The sequence below is a fragment of the Platalea leucorodia genome (assembly GCF_965183815.1).
Source record: "Platalea leucorodia genome assembly, chromosome: 1".
Lineage (NCBI taxonomy): Eukaryota > Metazoa > Chordata > Aves > Pelecaniformes > Threskiornithidae > Platalea > Platalea leucorodia.
Genome location: NC_138823.1, coordinates 9,214,149 through 9,236,037, shown reverse-complemented (window position 1 = coordinate 9,236,037; position 21,889 = coordinate 9,214,149). Strand labels below are relative to the sequence as shown.

At 40.1% G+C, this 21,889-nt stretch overlaps 1 protein-coding gene across 1 annotated transcript in view; it reads left to right on the top strand.

Annotated features, from left to right (window-relative positions):
- TG (thyroglobulin) overlaps positions 1-21,889 on the top strand; it is a gene marked incomplete at both ends in the record, with an annotated part of 159,517 nt that overhangs the window by 41,462 nt on the left and 96,166 nt on the right. The window contains 13 exons of the mRNA XM_082325442.1: positions 1,033-1,203; positions 5,809-5,931; positions 7,667-7,782; positions 8,413-8,521; positions 9,634-9,831; positions 11,244-11,411; positions 11,963-12,028; positions 12,759-12,839; positions 14,949-15,086; positions 16,047-16,223; positions 17,175-17,286; positions 17,843-17,922; positions 19,748-19,891. Of these exons, the coding sequence (XP_082181568.1) occupies positions 1,033-1,203; positions 5,809-5,931; positions 7,667-7,782; positions 8,413-8,521; positions 9,634-9,831; positions 11,244-11,411; positions 11,963-12,028; positions 12,759-12,839; positions 14,949-15,086; positions 16,047-16,223; positions 17,175-17,286; positions 17,843-17,922; positions 19,748-19,891 (1,683 nt within the window). The remainder of the gene's footprint in view (positions 1-1,032; positions 1,204-5,808; positions 5,932-7,666; positions 7,783-8,412; positions 8,522-9,633; positions 9,832-11,243; positions 11,412-11,962; positions 12,029-12,758; positions 12,840-14,948; positions 15,087-16,046; positions 16,224-17,174; positions 17,287-17,842; positions 17,923-19,747; positions 19,892-21,889) is intronic.

The window sequence follows — 21,889 nt, the reverse complement described above, 5'->3', positions numbered from 1 at the left end:
AGCTCCTGGCCTGGTGCATTGAATTGAAACAATGCTGATGTTGCCACATTTTAATATGTCGGACTGAACTCTGGTGGTTTCTCCGTACATAGATAAGCCTCACTTGCTTCAGTAGCACCTCAGAAGGAGGGCATCAAGGTGGTTAACCTGTCAGGCTTAGTCCACCTGGGATTCTCTGCTGCTGCCTTCGGTGTTGGTCAAATTTCCAGATTTCTTTCTCTGTGTAGCCCAGATGCCTGGTTTCTAAAAATTTTTAAATCATTAAAAATGTTAAGTAGTTGGGGAAAATGCTGCTAATTAAAATCAAAGCTCTTCATTCTTTAAGAATAGAGTACAAAGATCTTTTCTTCCCCACTGAAAGAGAATTTTAAAAAAGGCAGGGGGGCAGCAAATAACAAATTGATGTGATGGCTCTTGTGCTGTGGTTCATAACATTTCATGGGTCCATTGCAGTAGGCACTGAACAAACCTGTAGGAAAATAGAGTTCCTTCTCTGTACTTCTTTGCTTTTGCAGTACTTAGCATAAATGAGATCTGATCCATGGCAGAGAATCCTAAAAATGTTTGGAATATGAATTGCGGTAACAACAAAGCAATGAGATTAATATGTTTCAGAGCATGAGACACAATGCAAATGATACATTAAATTTCAGTGAAGTCTCTGCTGTACTTAGAGCACTTTTGTCCTACAGCATTGAAGCATTGTCGTACTGCATTGACAGGACCAGAGGCAATGGGCACAAACCAAAACACAGGAGGTTCCCTCTGAACATCAGGAAACACTTTTTTACTGTGAGGGTGACCGAGCACTGGCACAGGTTGCCCAGGGAGGTTGTGCAGTCTCCAACCTTGGAGATGTTCAAAAGCCATCTGGACATGGTCCTGGGGAACTGGCTCTAGGTGGCCATGCTTGAGCAGGGGGGGTTGGACCAGATGACCTCCACAGGTCCCTTCCAACCTCAACCATTCTGTGAAACCCAGTGACAGCATTACCAAAATACCTTTTTTTCTTTTCTTATTTACTTGTAACAGGTATCACCTACTGTCAAAGCAATGAGCAGGGTCTGCAGTGTGATGAAGACGGCCAGTATAGACCTTCCCAGCAAGACCCTGACACTAAGAAATCCTTCTGCGTTGATAGCTTTGGAGCAGCACTGGACTGGACTGAAACAGACGATCTCCTCACAGACTACCAGTGCCTAGGTAAGTGTCAGAAGAATATTTTGGATATGTTTTGACCCCACATAAATGAAACCTCCCTATGAAGAGACTCATCACTCCACAGCTTATGGGGATTCACTTTCCCATAGTTGTGGCCCCTGCCTTAAGCCACATTCCTCCTTAATTTTGCATTCCTTGACTACATTGGAGAAGCCATTTCCTGTAAGAGAAGAGACAAGCCAGTTTCTTGCGCTCTCCTGCTCTCTGCTTGGAAACCCAATGGAATAACGAGAGGGCTAATGGGAAAGAAACAGAATGATGAATTTCTTTGTAAAATTATCACTCATCAGTGTGTTCATGTGAAACAGCCTGTGTTTGGCAATGACCTTACAGCCATGGCATAATGTCACCCTCTGGGACGTAAGGTATCTGACTTGGTGAACATATCCTTGCAAGCTGGAGGAACTTACTCCTGCTTGAACACAGTTGTGAAATGCCAGTTCTCAAGGATGAACAATTTGGAAAAAAAGTCATTCATCAAACAGTCCCCAGACTGCCTGCAGTAAGGTCTAATAATGTTTCTCAGCCCCAAAGCTTTTGCCTTGCCCAAAAATAGTTTTCCAGAGGTTTCTATTACTCATCATATGATTGGTATTGAATTTAATGGAATATTCAGTTTAGAAACTGATGTCATGGTGTGCTCTGAATTAGACAATATCTTATGACAAGTGTGATCAGTGGAAGGAGTGTGAAATGAAAGCCCTCAGTTGTGAAGAGGTTGCAAAACTATCTTCAGTTAAAATAGCTATTTTTTTCTCTGAGCATACTCGGAGACTGATCGTAGCTAAGAATACAAGGTGTTAGTCTCTGTTGCTCTCAGTCACGGGGTAATTGGGATGATTCTCTGGGCAGAGGACTCACAGCAGCTTAATTCACCTGTTACTTACACACCTTGAGCCCTTCTGCATGAGCATTTCTGACTCTGTCCAGGACGAAGCAGTTACAGATATCTGTCCATATTTTTGTGGATCATGCTAGAAGATTTCACTACAAATAAATAGTTATACGTGTTGACAATTTAAGGTTTACAAAAAACATCAACAAGGAGCACCCAAGAAGTCCAGTTGTTTTTTGTTGGTTTTTTCTTTTTTAAATAATTTACAGGCTAATTTAATTTCATTTTTCTTTTATAGATCATGCTGCATTTGCAGAAAGCATTACATAAAGTGAAACCAGTTATCTCTATTTTTACTTTTTCCCCAGCCCATCTACTTCCCTTAACTGAATTCAGCATGTAACAAGATAGCAGGGTCTGAAGACTGATCTTGCTTTGACAGGAGGCTGGCAATTGGGCAGGGTCAATAAATAAACCAACTGTGCTTTGTTTTTTGAGGCTGCAGTGGGAGGAAGAATTTCCTTTTATGAATGCACAGTAATAAGCTGCAACAACCCATGCTCATTCTTATTGTTCTCTTCCTTGTTATATTTTAAGCCACGCTTAACATTTATTGCTATAACAGGGATGGGATCTAGAGCTTTACTTTCTAGTAACATGACATGAAGGAGAATTTCTGCTGTGGACTAAGCCTGTGAGATGGTTGAGTAGTTATATTACTGTTGAGAAGAGGGCAATGTGAACGAACAAGTTCTTGAAAATGTGAGCTGGTAGAATATTTTTCATTGTACTTTTTTTTTTTTTTTTGACAAAGTAGCTTGATGAATGCAATTTTTTTACCTTTATATTAAAAAATAAAATTCAAGAATTAAAAAAGGCAGCTTTTCTGTTAGTTTTGCAATGTTTTCAGTTTAATGTTTCATTACACTATCTCTTCTCTACTTTTCTCCCATATTATTACAGAGAAAACGGAAGGGTAGGATGAAGCCAGAATTAGGAAAAAAATATCAGAAGTAAAGAAAACCATTTAAAAAAGTAATTTTTTAATTTTGAATTTTGCATTAGAAATGAAGGCAGCAAACAATTGCAAATAACATAAAAACACTGCTTCTTTTCAGTTTTATGAAAATATGTTAATTCTGTTTTTAAGCAGGCATCACTGCAAGTTGCAGATGTAGAAGGAATTCAGCTTAGTGCAAAATTGAGCCAATGCTTATATTTTGTTGTCCTGTATTTCTAGGAAGGAAAAAACTTCCACCTCTGTTTACACCATCATTCAGCCCTCTCCCCAGCCTAGCTGGAGTGCAAGGATTTTTTTTGTGTTAAGTGTTTGGCTAGCCCTCATGTTTTTTCTGAGCAGAAATTACGGTTTTATTAAAAGCACCTGCTGATTCAGCCCTGACAACAGTGGACATTTGCTTCTGATTTAGTCCTGACTGTTTTGCTGTAAGAGTACAAATGATTGTTTTAAGAACTTATCCCTGATTTTTATTTTGTGGTTTATCCAGACGTTTCAGGGAGAGAGGCCTGGGACCCTCATGCTGGACCTCTGCGCCCATGTGCACAGGGGAGAGAAAGGCTGAGCCTCCAGCTCTTCCATGTGCAGACGTCTCCTGTGGGCTGAGATCAGACCAGGGCTCCTGCTTCTTTGCACTTTTAGGTCTAGGCCAGGCACTGGCTGCAATGAGCCGGAGTTTTGCTTTCCTTTGGGGCATTTAGAGGACAAATCTGGTCAACACAGGGGTGATGCCAAGTCACCACGTTCTTCCCCTCTCCTTAATAAGCTGTGTTCACTGAAAGATATTAGTATGTCAACTGGTGGACACACTGTACCAAAAAACCTTTGTAATACAGGTAGTAGCAGCCTGAGCAGGGTAGTGGTGGTAACACTGTGTGTCCCTTCACTAGACTATAATCTTAGAATCATAGAATCATAGAATCGTCAAGGTTGGAAAAGACCCTTAAGATCATCAAGTCCAACCGTTAACCTAACACTGCCAAGTCCATCTATACCATGTCTTCAAGCACCGTATCTATCCGTTCTTTAAATACCTCCAGGGATGGAGACTCAACCACTTGCCTAGGCTGCCTGTTCCAATGCTTGACCACCCTCTCGGTGAAGAAGTTTTTCCTAATATCTAACCTAAACCTCCCCTGGTGCAGCTTGAGGCCATTTCCTCTCGTCCTATCACTTGCTACTTGGCAGAAGAGACTGACCCCCACCTCTCTACAACCTCCTTTCAGGTAGCTGTAGAGAGCAATAAGGTCTCCCCTCAGCCTCCTCTTCTCCAGACTAAACAACCCCAGTTCCCTCAGCCGCTCCTCACCAGATTTGTGCTCTACACCCTTCACCAGCATCGTTGCCCTTCTTTGGACACGCTCCAGCACCTCGATGTCCTTCTTGTAGTGAGGGGCCCAAAACTGAACACAGTACTCAAGGTGCGGCCTCACCAATGCCGAGTACAGGGGCACTATCACCTCCCTGGTCCTGCTGGCCACACTATTCCTGATACAGGCCAGGATGCCATTGGCCCTCTTGGCCACCTGGGCACACTGCTGGCTCATGTTCAGGCAGCTGTCAACCAAAACCCCCAGGTCCTTTTCTGCCAGGCAGCTCTGCAGCCACTCCTCCCCCAGCCTGTAGCGTTGCATGGGGTTGTTGTGACTGACGTGCAGGACCCGGCACTTGGCCTTGTTGAATCTCATGCAGTTGGCCCCGGCCCATCGATCCAGCCTGTCCAGATCCCTCTGTAGGGCCTTCCTACCCTCCAGCAGATCGACAGTTCCACCCAGCTTGGTGTCATCTGCAAACTTACTGAGAGTGCACTCGATCCCCTCACCCATATCATCAATGAAGATATTGAACAGGACTGGCCCCAGTACTGAGCCCTGGGGAACAGCACTCGTGACCAGCCGCCAAGTGGATTTGACTCCATTCACCACCACTCTCTGGGCTCAGCCATCCAGCCAGTGTTTAACCCAGCGTAGAGTGCACCCATCTTCTTCAGGGCACAGCCAGGCCCAAACCTTCTGGAGCTTAAACTGGATTCCTCATCCCATTTTATGACCTTTGGGGTTTGCATCTCTAGATCCTGTGAGCTTTTCCCGATTTGTGAACAGTGCTGCTTGTGACACTCTTTAGACTCAGGTACAGCGGATCCAATTCAGAGAGAGTAGATAAAAGGGTTTGGTAAGTAAAGTGACAGTCTGGAGTTAAAGGTTGAATGAAGGAGTCAAAAAGGAGCATGCAGGATGTATCTTGGATAGATCCCTGAGCCTGAAGTCAGTGGAGATCAGTGGTGGTGTGCTCCTATACACAAGTAATAGATCTCCTAGATTTCCTTTTTAGCCAAGTTCTGTTGGAGCTGGCTCTTGTTTCAGTGGCTGTTTTGCAGAAAGCTGGTTCCCCCGTTGACTCAATAGTTGGTTTTGTGCCATGAGCAAGTAATGGGAGATGGCCATTCTGCTGCTGGAAGAGAAGTCTCACTTGAGTATAAACTCTCAGCCCACTCCTGGCTAACTGTTTTTAAAAGATCTTGTGACACTCTTTTTTTTTTTTTTTTTTCAGAATAGAAATTATATCCTCAGTCCAGCTGTCTCCTGCATTATCTGTGGAGTTATGGTACATCATTTAATGAGCAAACCTTTTTCCCTACAGAATTTGTGAATTTTTATTTCTACCTAAAGTCTCTTTGTCTCTCTGCAGCATGGGAACTGACAATAGTACCTGGTTGTTTGTTTTTTTTTTTTAGTGCTCAGAAAATTTGAGGGAGTTCCTGCCTCCAGACTGATTTATGGGTCAGAAGCAGCTCAAATTCTTCAGTCTCAGTCATTTGGGGGAGACCCGAAAAGTCCAGCTTTTCAGTGCATTTCAGGTGAGGAAAACTCTCAGAAAATCTGGAGATACAACACTAATCATCATGGAAAATAATAATCTTTTCATATGATGAGCTTATAGATAAGTTCTGTATGTTTTGCAGTTCAGCACCAACTCACTGCAAGATATTTACAACTTTTGGTGACCTTGGTTCAGGGAAGAGATTGGTCTTTCTTTCAGAAAGAAGTCTTCTGACTTTATGTACCATGTTAGACGACTCATCTGACTTTAAAGCCGGTTGATATCAATTGCAATATGGATGAGAGCTGAGATTCAGACCAGGAAACATCCATCAGACTTTTCAGATGTGCAGACAAAAGAAGGATTAGGTGTTCAGGACGTGTGAAAACCAAGCTTCCACCTCTTCCCAAAATACCTGATTGGCACATAAGAGAGGAATAATCATCCTTGCTTACATCAGAAGGATATTATAAGGAGTGCAGAGATATTCCGCTGCCAAGCCTTACAGTGTATATACTATATTATGTCTGGATACATCATGTTTTGCTGGTTTATATTGATCGAAGTCATGTAAAACGAAGGGGAATCATTGCACTGCTTTCAGGGTGCTTTGAATCAATGCCTTGCCTTGTGTCTCCTAATGCTCAGACTTGTGAAGAGGGGCAGAGGGGTTACATTCAAAATAAAAATACCCTGGCAGAAATAACAAAGGTGGCCTGTTTGTAGGGTAGACATAACTGAAGTCTGACAAAGTCAGTGGCTTTGTGTCACATACCCTGGTCTAGCTGGAACAGTCATCTCAAGCTAAGAGGTGAATCCATGAAGCCTTATATGTGTTACTAGAATGATTTTCCTGCACCAGATCATCCCCTAGCTGTACACTGCAAGGTTTCTTGCACCTTCCTCTGAAGGTGGAGACCTTCAAAAACAAGTCACTGAGCTGAGAAGACCGTGGGAATGAACCTGGGGAGGAAAATATGCTCCTTTGACAAGCGATCTGATTCAGTGCATGTAGCCTGTATATTCATTATAAGTTACATCCACTGCCAAATGGCAGCACTACTACAAAATATTACTGTTGAAGTGCTCACTGAAGAGTAAGGGTTAATCCTTCCCTCTCTGCTTCCTGACAAAGCTTACATTTCTGATGATGTTTTGATCTAAGATGGTTGATTTTATACTAAAGACATTTGGAAACATTGAACCAGTTTACCAGCACATCACACCTGCCTGATACAGCAACCCCATCGCAAACATGTTGTGACAAATATTTGAGTGATAGGAAGGAGGGAAACATCAAATTCTACAGTCATGCCAGCCGCCTCTGCAGCAATCACCTGGCCAGTGTAAGTGAGCAAGCAGCCATCCCCCTCCAGATTTAGGAGTGGCTGAAGATCCTGCTGCTCTTGCACACTCACCACTAACTTGCTCCCAGAGCTCTGCTCCTAGAACAGAGGGTGAAATTTTGCCTCAGGCAAAATTATCGAGCAGATATTAAATATTTGGGTGTGTGGTTAGACCTAACTCAGCTGTTTGTATCATCAGCTGATGAATGTCCAAACAACTTCTTGCATTAATTTAAGTTAATTTAAAAGCCAAACACTCTACTAAAATAGTTGAATAGTAAAGTTCATCTGGCTAATGAAATTCACGTGTTTGCAGTCTGATAGAGACATGAAAAACTAGGTACATGGCACTGAACAGTGGAATTTGTAGCAGAAATTTTGCACATGAAATGCTAGGAAACCTAAGGTTTCTTTTTTGTTTTTTAGGCTGTGAGAGGGAAGAAGCATGCAGTTTTGCCACTGTAACTCCTGCTGGTGCTGAAGTTCTGTGTGAATTATACAGTGCTGCTGAAGCCAACTTCAACTGCACCACCTCTGGATTGGTAAAAATGATCATATTTAAAAATATGTGTTTATCATAATACTGTAGGTTCAATATAAGTAGAAGGCATCACAGAAGAAAGCCAGGCTGTTACCTGACCCCTTGATCATTGCTCTTCACTATGGAAGTAATAGATTCCTGCAGGTTGGTAAAGAAGCTTCCCAGAATGTTCCCCAAACTGACACTGAATGCCTCAGTGTTTGGTTGAAACATCACACAGCACTTTTGTTCTTAAAACATGCTGAGCTCCCACAGTTTGGAAATCAGGTTAACTTGAAAGGGGGGGTTAATCTGGATAGTCGAAACTAGAAGTATCCAGGTCTGTAATCAGATCACCTGAAACAGTCATCATTTCTCAGTGCCTTCCTCTGGTCCAGGGTTTGAATCATGTGCTCTTTAGCATTGTAACAGCTTCCTATTCACTACTTTTAAACACAGCAAAGTGGCACTGAAGAGTAGAGATCTCAGTTTGATGGAATAAAAAATGTCCACGGTGGGCCGCATGGAGCTGCGGTGGTTGTAAACCGTGTGTGCTAATTCCTCCCCCTGAGTTCCTGAATAAGGAAAATGGGTTTTAGGAGAGGAAAACAATTAGGTTTTATTCACTGTGCATGCCTGCTTTCTGTCTCAGGTGCAAGGTGTTTTGGGGAACCCCGATGCCACTAGCATCGGTCGTCTCAGCTGCCTGCTTCATGTCAGGAATCCAGAGGGAGATGCAGTGATGGTCTACTTGAAGAGAGGTACCAGATGCAAATCACTCATCTAATGTTAGGCTGCTGTGCCCAAACTTGTAGTTCTATACAGGGTCATGACTAAATGCGGGGGGAGCATCTTTGTTAAAGAAGGCATAATACATTTCAGAGCTTAACATTCAGTGATAGCTCAGAAACCTCAGCAAATCTTCCCTTCATGTCTTGTTCCCTAGAAATTAAGAATACAGCTTTTGTAAGCCATTGTGATGGCAGATAGCCCCACAAAAGCTCAAATTTTTTCCAATGTATTATTCTCTATTTTATTCTATTCTGTTCTGTTGTACTACAATTTCTCTTTATTAAACAGTTTTTTACTTGACTATGTAAGGCATTATTAATGACCAGCTTGTATATAATTTAACAGTTATGTTAATTTTGACTGTAAATTGTCCTACTAATATATCAGCTGAGAAATGCCCAGTGAATCCCAAAATGATTCAACTGGTCTAATGAATGTAAAAGACAACTTTTTTTGGCCTAAGTGTGATTGATGCCACTGCATGTCCCATCCAATGTGTGTCTAACTTTAAGCCTCATGCCAAATTTGAAGCAAGACAACCAAATGCAGAATGCTGCAGTGTTTGAATCAAAACTCTCTGCTGTCACTGTTTTCTTTTTACTTCTACCTAAACCTCTGGGTCACCATTTATTAATAATAATAAATATAAAGAGCTAAATCTCACCTAAAAAAGACAAGTCCCCTGACATTTTTGCAATCAACGTAATCTTGTTGATACCAGATCTACTCTAGATTTCTGTTGATATTGCTAATTAGATCCAGGATTATATGAATCATGTCCTCTTACGTATGTGTCTAGTCAGCAGAAGCCTTAATTGCAGATGCAGTTATGCCGGCCAAATTACACGTTTTATTTTTTTAACAAGATAAGTTTCTTTCATTTATACCTGGGAGTTATTAATGTAGTGCTTGAAAGTGGGATATTACCAACCTTACTGTGTACATTGATTTAGGAGCCCTTTGCTGGTACAGTGGACTGTTATTCCCACCGTGGCAGTACATTCTGACCAACTACAATCCGAAAGCATCCCATCTCCTCCTGAGCTCTTTTAAACATTTCTTTCCTGTTCTGTCTACCCAGGACAAGAATTTAACTCATCTGGACTCAAGACCTTTGAAAGGACCAGTTTTCAGAATGTGCTTTCTGGCGTGTATCGCTCCCTGGTGCTCTCAGCAGCCAGCACATCTCTGACTGATGCTCAGCTCTTCTGTCGGCAGACTTGCAGCAGGGACTCATGCTGCGATGGCTTCATCTTGAGTCAGAATGCGCTTGACGGAGGTATTGTCTAATGGCAAAATAAAAAATTCTGCAGTAGAAAACCAACGCTAACTGGGTAGAACTCATTTTTGGACACAGTACACCTGCCTCTACATCACTGACATTTTTTGGTGTAGGCAGAATTTGAGTAATGTCCAAGACTTGGCCTGGAGCAGTAGAGATAAAGACCTGAGGTGGCAAGCTGCTCTTGGAGATGAATGGACATTTTGAAAGGCTAATTCTTTTGACCTGACATCTGCATCCGATGGGCTAAATCATTCTGGAACAGCCTCTCTCCTTACATAACGCAGCTCGGTTGCTAGAAGTTGGTGCCTTTCAGCTGATGGGGGAATTAAGACGGTGCCTCCAGAGTGCTTGTAGAGCAAATGTAAATCAACTCCCTTTTTGGAGCAGGAAAAGAGGATGCTAAACAGGACATTGTGTTATGGTATTGCATGCAGGAATGCTATAATCTCCTAAGTCTGGGTGTCTAGCTGGGAGAGCAAGTGGGAGTGGGATGGACAGAGTTTGGCAGAGGTGGGACCTAGGCAGAGCCCAGATTTCTGCCAGCAAATTTAAGCACTTAATGTCAATGCCTGCTGTTTGTAATTTCTTTTCAAGCTCACATGGGATCAACTTTCCCATTGGAGGTGCATTTCCTATAGGAAACATGAAGTTCTAATTGAAATGTAAATTGATAAATGCATTACTTGGACTAGCATTTTGTTACGAAAAAAAAAAAAAGTAGCACTTTGAATATCTCGTATACCCTGTCCATAAAAAAAAAATAGAAAAAATAAGAGAGGGCATTGTAAGACCATAGAAATGCCTGAGCTGTGATAGCAAGTACAAAGCAACAGCTGAGTATTGTCTAGACATTTATGAACAGACTGACGCCAGAATACCTTGTCTTAAGCGTGCTGGTCCCCCTGACTCAGGCCACGATGCAAGAGGAGGCTTAGGCCTGGGCTGACTGAAATCAGGCACCAATCCAGGAAAACATCCCAGTAAAAATATAAGTGCTTTCTTGGTTCAGAGCCTGAGATTGTAAGACCGCCAAAGGATTGAATATGTCTCCGTGGTGCTATAAAATGCTGAGAACACTGTTGGGTATTATCAGATAATGGTAATATTTTATTAGGTGGTAATACTATGTGCTTGAAATCTCTCAAAAGCAGGCTACAAATGTTTGTTTTAGGTATGAATAGGTAACCTTAGTACTCCAATTTGAATGTATGGCTCTGATTTTCTTTCTTTTTTTTCTTTTTTTTTTTTTTTTTTTTTTTTCCTGGTAGCAATACTAAAGGGTATCTATCTTAGTGACACAGGTTCAGTTGACATTTACAGAAAGTATTGGGATGCTTCATTAAAAACCCCTGTGTAGGTGCAAAGAATTATTGGAGTGATGCAACTCTCTCTTTGCCTGAACCTAGGTACCATTTTGTGTAGTTTGATGAGCGACCCAGACGTGCTGATCTGCAATGCAAATGGCTGGAGTCCAACACCAACATCTGTCATAGGTGGGATATGTAAAGGCGTGAGCTATAATGAAAAAGAGAAGATGTTTTCCTTCACGCTGGGAGGACACGTGTTCAGTGGAAGTATGTCAATGAATTATCTCAATTTAGAAAACTTTCCTTTAATTCTTCTATAGACTCTGCCTTTTTCACCAGCCTGCTCTGGTACTTCAGTGCTTTTTTCTCAAGTAAATCTCTACCTGTACGATCATGAGAGAATAAGAACTCCTTAACTGGATGCATTGTTAGATAGATGGACCTCTCACACTTTACTGTGTGAACATTAATGAAAGTCAAGAATGTGTTGGGTTTAGTATGTTACCCTGTACTACTTCAAATATTTAATTTAGGCAGTTTTAAGCCAATAATCTGAAAGAAAGGTAAACTCTGGAGGAAATGCAAAAAGATTGATGCCCAGAGCTGCACAGAAAAAGCAAAGATGGAAAACAGAGTAAAGCCTTGGCACCCTGGAACTAGACTAGCGCCAGGACACCTGGGTCCTTCTTCCTTAGGGGCTTGTATTGTAAATAATGTGTTACATAGTCTAGTGATGTGTTTTTAATGCAATTTCTGAGCATTTCAATACTACCTGTTTAATTTGAGCAGCTATTCTAACAAACTTTTTTCTTTATTAGCTTCTAAGTTGGCAGAGGAGGCAGAAAGAAATTTTACTACCTTTCAGCAGGTTTATCTATGGAGAGGTGAGTTATCTCACAGAAGTTGTTATAAAAGCTTATGATGAACTGTAGGCAGCGGCAGATGTGTCTTCCATAATGGAAGCGTCATTCTCACTTTATTTTATACCGTCCAAACTGAGATACTGCTTGAAAGTCTTTTCTGGCGGGGGCAGATGTAATCTGGAGTGATCTGGCTACTGTCAGTTTCATGAAATTTGGGTAAATTCTTGTGTCCAAGAATATGCTTTATAACTTTTAATACCTGTGAAAAATGATATTGTGGAAACATGTGCCTTTGTCCCATCAGTGTCCAGGTACCATAATAATTTACCACATTATACTTAACTAGATGGGTTACTTGTATTAGCATGATAACTATGTATGTATCGTATTTGCAATTCTACTTTCTGAATGCCGCAACTTACATAGCAGGACCTGCAAAAATGATTTGTGATACTGCTTTATAAATGCACACAGCCTCCACAGCACTGCTGTTGAATGCATAGTGATTGTGGATATGGCATTTGCTTTTATCCTCCAAACAGCATGTTTTGGTTTAGGTTTTTCCCAGAGTTATACATAGATGGTTTTACTCATTTTTGATTCATCAGTTGGTGGAACCACTTAAGGAGTTTTCCTAAATGGTGCACTTTAAAATATTTGCTAAATTTAGGGAACTAAGGATGATCTTGTCTTGTGGAAGAAAGATAGATAAAGGGAATTACTATGCTCTTTAATTCCTATTGTGTTCCAGGCTCTGATATGGTCACCCGGACTAAAACCTCAGAGTGTGATGCTACTGCTTTGAAGACAGAGAATGATCTAACATTATCAGGTATTACAGTAAGGGCAGAAAGAGGAGGTAGCAGAAGACAGCAGAGGGAGGTGCAGAATTTAACCAGAAAATATTATATATTGCCATATATGTATTGTAATGATGTAGGTATTGTGAAGTCCAGAGGATTTCTATTAGGTAGGGAATGCAATACAGGTTTTGAGAATGGTGTTAGAAATGTGAGCCTCCTGGAAGACCCTCCTGTCTTTCTGTTTTTTACCTTCCCAGGCCAGGATGGAAATGAATGTGTTAAAATGTTCTGTGAAAGCTTGTTCTTTCAGACTTACTGAACTGTGAAGACCCTGGAAATATTATGTAGCTAAGAAAAAATTTCACATAAACCCAGGAATCAAATCCTTAGCCTAGGTGCCTGAGCATATTTACTGTTACTGACAATATGACTGTAAATGTGATGCTTAGAGGAATTCAGGATGAAACTGGAATGACAAGTGTTTCTTCCATGCATGATGAAAGTGAGGGACCTGTGAAGTTTTCTAGCTTCTTTATTATTCCAGGGTCTGCTCTTCATTATACTAAGTCATTTATATATCCAAAATCATTTGTATTAAGTTACTAGATTTCCTTTGGGTCTTCAGCACCATAATCCTAAGAGAAAAAGAGCAGTGGAGCCTGTTGAGAGCACTTTGGTTCATCTCTAATGAACTGTAATCTTTGCTAAGGAGCCTTGATGAATACCTGAGCACGTGATTTAATACATGTAAAATCCTAACACAAGGTGAATTGCTGATATTGTTTATCTAGTTTCAATGGAAGGTAAACTAAAATGCCCATTTAGCTAGTGGCGCTCCTATACAATTAGTTGTATCTTAAAGTCTAGACTTAAAAATGAGAAAAAACTACGCTTAATACATGCGGTGAAATTCTCTTGAGTTTACCTGCCAAGGCATGAGTGTAGCCCTCAGGGTTCTCTGTTTACCTTGCTTTGGCTGATGATATCATTAAAACCTGAAGTTATGCAAGGAATGCAGCTTCTTCCTCCATCCCTTAGTCTTAGTCATGACACAAACTGTTCCAAGAGAAAGTGAAGGTTGAAGTTAAGTCTCGAGAGGTAACAAGACTTATAAGTCACCTTTTTAAAAAAGTTACGGATGCATCTGGGAAAATGTCTACAGAGCTTTTATTACTTGATGATCATCCTTAAAGCACACAGTAACATATCTTTTCTATTTTCTGATAGAAAATTCAAAGCTATTGTGAACTCCCAGCATATCAGTAGGTGCTTCAGCATTTCAGCTGCAATCATCAGCACGTCTTTACTTTCCTATTTTCATTTTTGTCTGGCTGTTTCAGTGCATGTAAGATTAAATAACAGAATCTCTCACAATGTTGGAGTAACGGGGGATGAGACCTGCTGATGGCATTTGACAAATAAAAAGGTGTTTATGAAGAACATCCATTTCTTTCAATATTTTACTTGGACCCTTATTTAAAGGGGTTAATTTGAAAACAGCCTGAAATAGCTGTGATTGTTTCAGAGGGAGCTCAGGAGATATAAAGCATTGCATACATGTCTAAAGATCTCACACAGGTGACAGAAAGGAGTTATTTAATGTGGTCTGTGGGAGCATAAACTAGGAGAAATAAGGTTAAATGACTCAAATAGGTACTAAGCTTGTTAAGAAAACTTTTAACACTGAGAGGTGTAAAAGCTTCCCAAGGGAATATAAGGAAACTGCAGAATTTTGGATTAATAAAAGAAGTAGCTTGAGTAAGGTATTGTAAGCATCCTCTGAGGCATTATACTTCACTGTTAGGCTGATGTGTTGTGTGACAAGAGTAGAGAGAACCTTCTTATTTCTAGGAGCTGTGATTTTCATCTAGTTTTTGGGTGGTGAAATAGCCTGACAATGCAGTGTTGTGCAGTGCAGCTTGGTGAGGAGGCATTGCCTACACAAGCATCAATAACTGTGGGTGGACAATCCTGTTATTAAAAGCAGCCTTTGGTGTATGTTAGCCCTACAAAATGGTTGCAGCTGTTTTACTGTGAAAGGCAGAATTTTATGTACAAATAAATTTAATTTATTCCAGATCATAGTTAACTATTTTGTGGGTCTGAGCAGTTTTTTTGTTTGTTTGTTTGAATCTCAGATTCCGCAAAGGATCTTTTCTACCTAATGGACAACAGCCAGATACAAAGTGACCAGAACTATTCTCTCCCTTACCAGCAGTATTGGGTCTTCAGGCAGAAGTACTCAGCAGAGGAAGCTGTGCTTTGGTGTCTCACACGTAAGACATCTTGGAGACTGTTATTCTGTAGGGAATAATAATTAATTAAACTATTTTAATAGGTATTATAATCATGATGAGTAGAAACTCTGGACTTAGAGATTTTTGGGGGAAAACCCACAAAATTTTCATGGAAGTTGTTAATGGGGCCACCTGTTTCTTCCTTACAATCTTTGTGTGCTGTGGCAGAAGGGTAGCCATCATTCATCATCAGGTTGTCCCTGCTATGGGTGAGAGAAGTAGAAGATACAGCTTAGGCAATACTCTGCTGTTCTTGAAATGTACCCCTCCAATTAGATGGATGACATAGTGGTAACAGGAGAAGGTAAAATACAGATATTCGGGGTTAATGCTAAAATATATTTTGATGTGAAAAATGGAGAAGAGTTTCTATCTCTGACTACCAGGAAGGTCAAACTGAGAGTACTAAACCATGCACAAACATCACTATAAGAGGTCAGCAGGGCTATGCCTGTTTAAAATGAAGCATTGAGGTATATATTTACAGAAGCTATTGCCACAGTAATTAAGAAATGGGTTTGATGGCTTTGTTTCCTTTCTGAAGGTGCATTATTACCCTGGGGCAAATTTCAATGCAGATTACTACTTTTTATTCTTTACAGTAAGAGACCCACGACTGATGCAGAGTTCTTTTATGATTATACAGTTTGCATGTCAAATTTACTAAAAAGAGAGAGAGATCTTTATGAATTACAATGTATCTTTCCAATTAGCTGTGGTGTAGCTCCTTTTCTGTGCTCTCCAGGTAAACCTACTCTTCAGTGACACTAGAAACAGAATCTGTCCCTGTTTCTCTTGCATTGTAATAGGATAATATTGAAATTCTCACTTTTAGTTGTTAGCTGATGGATAGCTTTAAGTGCGTTGAAGACATGAAGAGGAATAGAGAGGGGAAGAAACCCTCGTGTGTGTGTAACTCTTAGTGACTTTTCTTCCTAGGTTGTGCACAAGAAGATGAGTTTTGTCGAATGGCAGATCTTCAAAACACTTCAGACAAATACTTTGTGTGTACCCTCTATCCAGAGGCACAGATTTGTGATGGCAACATCGATCAAATACCAGAAAACTGTCGAACCGTGCTACCCTGGCAGCCACAGACATTGTATCATAAAATAGGCAAGTTTTGGGATTTGGAGGTATACTGTGTGCTCTGACCCTGGTAATGCAAGCCAGTGTTTTGGCTCTTAATTCTGAGATAAAAAGTCTGAATGTATGAATGAGTCCTGGGATGTGATGGTGCAAGACAAGGTCAGGCTGTTCTGGATATGGTTTTTCATTTTCAGTTCAGAATGGAAAGACATTAACCATGAGTTCCACTCTCCACCTCAGTTATTCCCAACTCAGAGAGGCAAAGGATAGCTCAAATATTTTGTATACCAGGTGTTAAATCTTTTTAACGTGGGTGAAATGGGAATGTCCTTGGGATGTCAGCAATCCCATTTTCTACCATTAAAATTTCCATGGGAGTTAGCAATGCAAAAATTGAAAGTCGTTGCTTGTAATTTTTTTTTTTTTAGGAAATCCGGCGTTATAGACATGTGGATTTTAACCTCTGCTCTTTGAATGCTTGGGAAGTTCAATGATTTTCTCATAGGGCTCATGTGAGGAAGCTGGACAAACAAGCCTGTTATCACTGTACAGGAACCTACACTTTTGCTGTGAAAAATGTAAAGGTCTACTGAACTAAACTATTAAATAGTGTCTTTTCAGGGAGCCCAAAGTGCAGCACAGGTTGAATAATTCATGAGCACACTGGAGTCTTCCATTCTGGGGTTGTCCCCTAGTTTTTGGACCTTGCAGAAGGAGTAAAGTCAACACACGGCTCAGAAACAGAAGCCCTGGGCTGGGAGTCTTTCCTTGGCGATGTACTTTGCTCAGCTTTTAGATCGTTCACTTGTTGGATTTTTGTTCATCTTCAGGCTTAGCTATCAAAATTTTACTGTGATAATGTAAAATAATCTTTTAATCGATCAAGACCATTGTAGCGTAGAAACATTACTTGACCAGCATATGTGAATTACAAGGTTAAGATGATTTTTCCAATTTTGTTTTTCTTTTTCCTTCCAGTCACTCTAAAAAGTTCTGTGAAAAGCTTCTACACACGTGTGCCATTCCAGAAAGTAACAGGGATCTCAGTGAGGAATAAGACTGACATGAGCAGTAAAGCTGTTTCAGACGGGTAGGACATGACTGTTCCTTTGTTTTTACTGGAAGTTTAACCATGCCTGGAATACCAAGGCCCTGTTATGCAGATGAAGGGGATGAGATGTATTGATCCAAGAACAGCATTATTTGAGAATAGTTAACAAAGAAAAAATAGCATATGAATTAAAGGAAATTTATAATTGAGTTATAAATAATAATGTATATAATTAGTAATTTTATATGTGTGAATTATTACTTATACTGCCATCACATTGCTGGTTGGCCACTTAAATCTCTTGACAATAATATACCAAATTAATTTAGGCTGATATTTTTAGGGCAGATATCAAAATAATCATCTAAATTATTAGATGTAGTCTGGTAGATGTATACAGATCAAATGTAATTTCATCTACAAATGGAAAAAGTATGGAGTATCTATGCAGTATGAAGAACCATGAAGCAGTCTTATCATGAAAGGCATCTCTACAGGTTCTCAGTCTCTCTCCCCTATGCAATATCCTCTCTTCCCTTCTCCATGACAGAGATTATTAATGATACTAAGAGTAATGATGTTTTTCCTTTCCCAGCTTCTTTGAGTGTGAGCGTTGGTGTGATGCTGACCCCTGTTGCACAGGATTTGGCTTTTTTAATGACTCCCAGCTATCAGGTATTTTTTCACTTTTTTTATTTTTAAAATAATTTCAGTCTCCCTTCACTGTTCCAAACTTTACCATTCTTTTGCTGCGAACGGCACTTTAAAAGCCCTTGCAGATCTTATGAAATTCTCTTTAGCACCTTTTTGAGTAACCATAACCATTTCTAAGAGTTCAGCCCAATGACACATTCCACATCTCAGAAATTATTAAGAAAACTTCATGAGAATGAGTCCTTAAGAAGCTGCAGTTCCAACAGCATGAAATTCAAACTGATAAAACTCCAGGGAACTGTTTCTTCAACACCTCTTCCAAAATGTTGGTTGACTACTTTTTGTGATTTTTTTTTTTTTAATGTTGTTTCATTTTTTAAACCTAAGGGACTTAGAAACCTAAATAGTACTGAAATTAGATGCTTGTTAAGGACATAATATGTCCATGGATGCTTTGTGGCAGCTTAGCCTTTTGGCTTTCTTGGATGTCTGAACTTCTCTGCTCCCCAATTTTGGTCTTCTACTTGAGGAAGCTTGGTTGGGGATAGAGGTTGCAGATCTTCTCGTCCCTAGTACTTTAGCTACTTAAGACATCTCAAGTAGGATTTCTGTTAGCCTGAGGAAATCAAATCTTTAAAAGTGTGTGTGACTTGAAAGCCATTATAAAGTCAAACAAACATATTTTACTAACCTGAGATGGCTAAGTTAAGGGGTGTTGTCACCCTATGTTCCCTCTATAGTCAGCAGAGAGATATATAGACAAAACTATGGGGTCATTAAGAGCTTTGGTTGACTGAATCCTATTCTGGAGGTACTTTTCTTTCTCTCCACTGGCTGTAAAAAAAGTGCTCTGTTTAAAAGGAAGTCTTTAGCAGGTGTTTAAAATTGGATGCCATCCAGGTCAAAATCAATGAAATAGTTTTTAATATTTTATTCCAAATTCAGATTTAGGCCACTAAAATGGCTAACCTTGTTTTCGGAAGTGTCATGTGCTAATCAACTCTCCCTGAGGTCATTAGGACGTGCTGGTTTTACAATTCATTTGGGAATTTGGAACATTTCAAAAATATATATATTTTAATTCCCTTTTTTGTTGAGCAGACAAAATTTTCACTCAGTCAAAAATGACAAATCAAAAATAGTTGACACTTTTCACACCTCCATATGACCATGTGAAATTTGAAGTCTTAACTGAATATGACTTTAAGTTTCTTTAAATAATTCTAACAATTATTAAGGATTTTAAAGCACCAAACATGCAAAACTGACACCTCTCAGTTTATCTGATTAATATTTATTATCTGTGGCATTTCAGACATCCAGTCCTGGCCTTCATATAGTCAAGAGAAATTTTAGTAGGGATTTTAACATGAGCTAGGATAAATCTTCAATGAAACTGCTAGCTGTATTTCAAACCTTCTATTTTTCTCATGTACAGAAATATTTACACTAGGTCTTTGAAAGGAAGAATTTTTATCTTGATGTAAGTAGGGGCCCTGTTTCAACATACATGCAGATTTTTAATTTCCAGGATTGCATTAACCACAAAGGGCTGCTTGCTCAAAGAAGAGGTCTTGATCTTTGCTCAGTGGCAATAGTCCTAGTAACCTTAATGGGTTATAATGTTGGTACCCACCTTCCCTCACATTGAATTCATTGTGATTTTTCAATGCTATTTTCAACAACAGTAAAACTTGGCCCATTTTAGGTACTTCCTTTGATTTCTAAGTCAGTGGAATTCCTTTTAACACTCAGTGGAATCATGCTGTATTCACTTTCCTCAAAATACTATCTAGAAGAGGAAAATTTTCTTCATCATTTCTATAACAATGTATTTCCCTGGCAGGTGGAAAGATCATGTGCCTGACTCTGAACAGCCTAGGAATCCAGATGTGTGCTGAGGAAACAAGAAGTGCTTGGCAAGTTTCAAGCTGTAGTTCACCAGATGCTGAAGTCAGAATACACCCATTTGGCTGGTATGAAAAGCCTGGTAAGTCATGCAGGGTACATGGCTTTTCCGACTGGTTTCTGTACATTGAAGATTATTAATTAGCTTCAATGTATAGAAGCTTCAGCTGTCAGATGGAGGACCCATTTGCAAGGATCACAAATAGACAAAGCAGACAAGTATGTGCAAGGGAAAGAAAGGTGCAATTTAATCTCCATTTTAATAGAAAAGGAACAGAAATACCTCAAAGAGGTATAATTTAATTTCTTAGATTTTATGGGACACTTGTGGACAGTGTTGGAATCCAAATATATTTTGTCCCACTGCACAGTCCTGGTCAGGACATCATTCTTTGTTTCTTACTGCTTGGCTTATGGTTTAACAGTGTGTGTGGATGCATAACTTCAAAAAGTTTGGTTTTGTTATGGAATTTAAAATTCACTTTTGGCTGTTTTGTTAAAGAAAGAGCCAAGGTTGCATTCCAAGATAGCACTGTATTTTTCAAGCAGTAAGAAGCCATCACGTGTTTAAACAGAAGAGCAGTTATGAGAGGTTAGGTTATTTCCTCAAGAGGAATCAAAACCAGATCTAGTCAAAGTGAATTTTCTTTTCCATAGCAAAACAAGACTCCATTATTTTGTTGAAAAATTTCAATGGGTCTGTCATTTGTCACATTCCTCATGAGTGGCTCTAGTTCTACTTTGTTAAGCTTCAATTTATCATAATTGAAACAATAAGGACAATGAACACCTGTCTGACTGTATCCCCGTTTATGGGATTGCCTGTTATTAAGTCTAAATGGGCACAACCTTGTTGAACTCCACCAAAAGCAGCGAGGCAAGTCTGGCAATGTTGACAGAATCAGGGAAAAAAAATGAATAAGGAGTACTTTTTCTTGCTTTTAAACTCCCTTAGTTCTTGCAGAGTAGAGAAGGACTAATATATGAGTGGAGAGAGGTGACATGACGTGTAGATGTATACTGTCCAGTGCATGTGATATAAAGATAATCCAGTTAAAGTTGTGTAAAGCTACATCAGATATCCTGGCAATGCACTGCATTTTACAGTGTTGGTAAACTTAAAGAAAACTCTCATTCACACTGGAAGAAGTGTCTGAAATATGAACTTAATTCTGAGCTTTTCCAAGCCCTGCGCTGGCACTCTTCCTGCTAGACCATCCTTTTCCTCCCCAGTGGGGTAACCCTTGTTAAAGAGGAGAGACATCATAGAGCTGAGGGGGCACCACAGAAGCTTATAGGGTTTCCCAGATCCTGGTGTGGGCTTGGGGAGGGATGAGTGAGGGTCTAGCACTGAGAAGAAGGGAACAACAGGCCTGATAAAGTAGGCAATGGCAGGAGCGTGTGGGCAGGCAGAGCTGAGAAACAGCCAGGGGTAAGAACGAAGAATGATATAAAGGCAAAGTGAAGAGCAGACGGCGGAGGTGTAGATACACTTCCATTTCTTGGAATTGTTTTTCCTCTTGTGGACAAAGAACCAACTAAAAGTAAATTATATGGCTCACTTCACAGACAGGGATGATGAAGAGGAGCCATGGGTGTATGCAAAGGGGAGAGTGTTAGGAGAGACAGTGACATTTCCTTATGCAGTTAGGGAGCTTCAGATGTGTTTCCACCATAACACACAGGAAGGCACAGATGTTTATGCAAATGGAGATATTTGCAGACAAAAATTTGTATCAGTTGTGCTGGCGTGTTGGGGGTCTGGCAACCAGGAAGAGGAACAAGAAAGCTCTGAAGCTAAAAGGGAAAATGAGTGAAATCTGAAGGAGGAATTTACCGTAGGCAGTGGGATGTTAGCATGAAGCAGGGTCTTTGGTTTTAGTCCATAGTCTTGTTGTAGGAAGGTACTTATATCTCCGTGCTTCATAATATGTTAAGTTGACGTGTGAGCTGTTTGCCCGCACAGATACGCTCATTAGTAATTTGACTTCGTATGTATGGTCATGGTTGCAGCTCAGACAATGAGGAACATATAATAACATTTTAAAGAGAGTTCTGGATAGCCCTAATTCTTCCCTCC